This window comes from Charadrius vociferus, unplaced genomic scaffold (assembly GCF_000708025.1).
Source record: "Charadrius vociferus isolate BGI_N301 unplaced genomic scaffold, ASM70802v2 scaffold4066, whole genome shotgun sequence".
Lineage (NCBI taxonomy): Eukaryota > Metazoa > Chordata > Aves > Charadriiformes > Charadriidae > Charadrius > Charadrius vociferus.
The window spans coordinates 3,061-3,436 of NW_009648867.1; the positions used below are offsets into that span (position 1 = coordinate 3,061).

The 376-nt window shown below is 67.6% G+C and overlaps 1 protein-coding gene across 1 annotated transcript in view; it reads left to right on the top strand.

The window, feature by feature from the left end:
- Nucleotides 1–236, top strand: part of LOC104288150 (filamin-C-like) — a gene marked incomplete at both ends in the record, with an annotated part of 3,177 nt that extends 2,941 nt beyond the window's left edge. The window contains one exon of the mRNA XM_009886908.1: nt 34–236. Within this exon, the coding sequence (XP_009885210.1) occupies nt 34–236 (203 nt within the window). The remainder of the gene's footprint in view (nt 1–33) is intronic.
- Between the last annotated feature and the right edge of the window lie 140 nt (nt 237–376).

The window sequence follows — 376 nt, forward strand, 5'->3', positions numbered from 1 at the left end:
CTGGTGGCACTGAACGCGTGTCCTTGTTGTGGTGGGGGCCGGCCAAGGCGACGTGGGGGTGGTGATCGTGGACCCCCAGGGCCGGCGGGACACGGTGGAGGTGATGCTGGAGGGCAAAGGGGACAACATCTACCGCTGCACCTACCGGCCCGTCCTGGAGGGGCCACACACCATCTGTGTCACCTACGCCGGCGCCCAGATCCCCAAGAGCCCCTTCACCGTCAACGTGGCTGAAGGTGAGACCTGCCCCGGGGGTCCCCGCCATGTCCCCGTGGCACCCATCGGTGCCCATGGTGGCCCCATGGCACCCATCAGTTCTCCTGGTGGCCCCGTGGCAGCCATTGGTGGCCCAGAAGGCCCCATGGCACCCATCAAT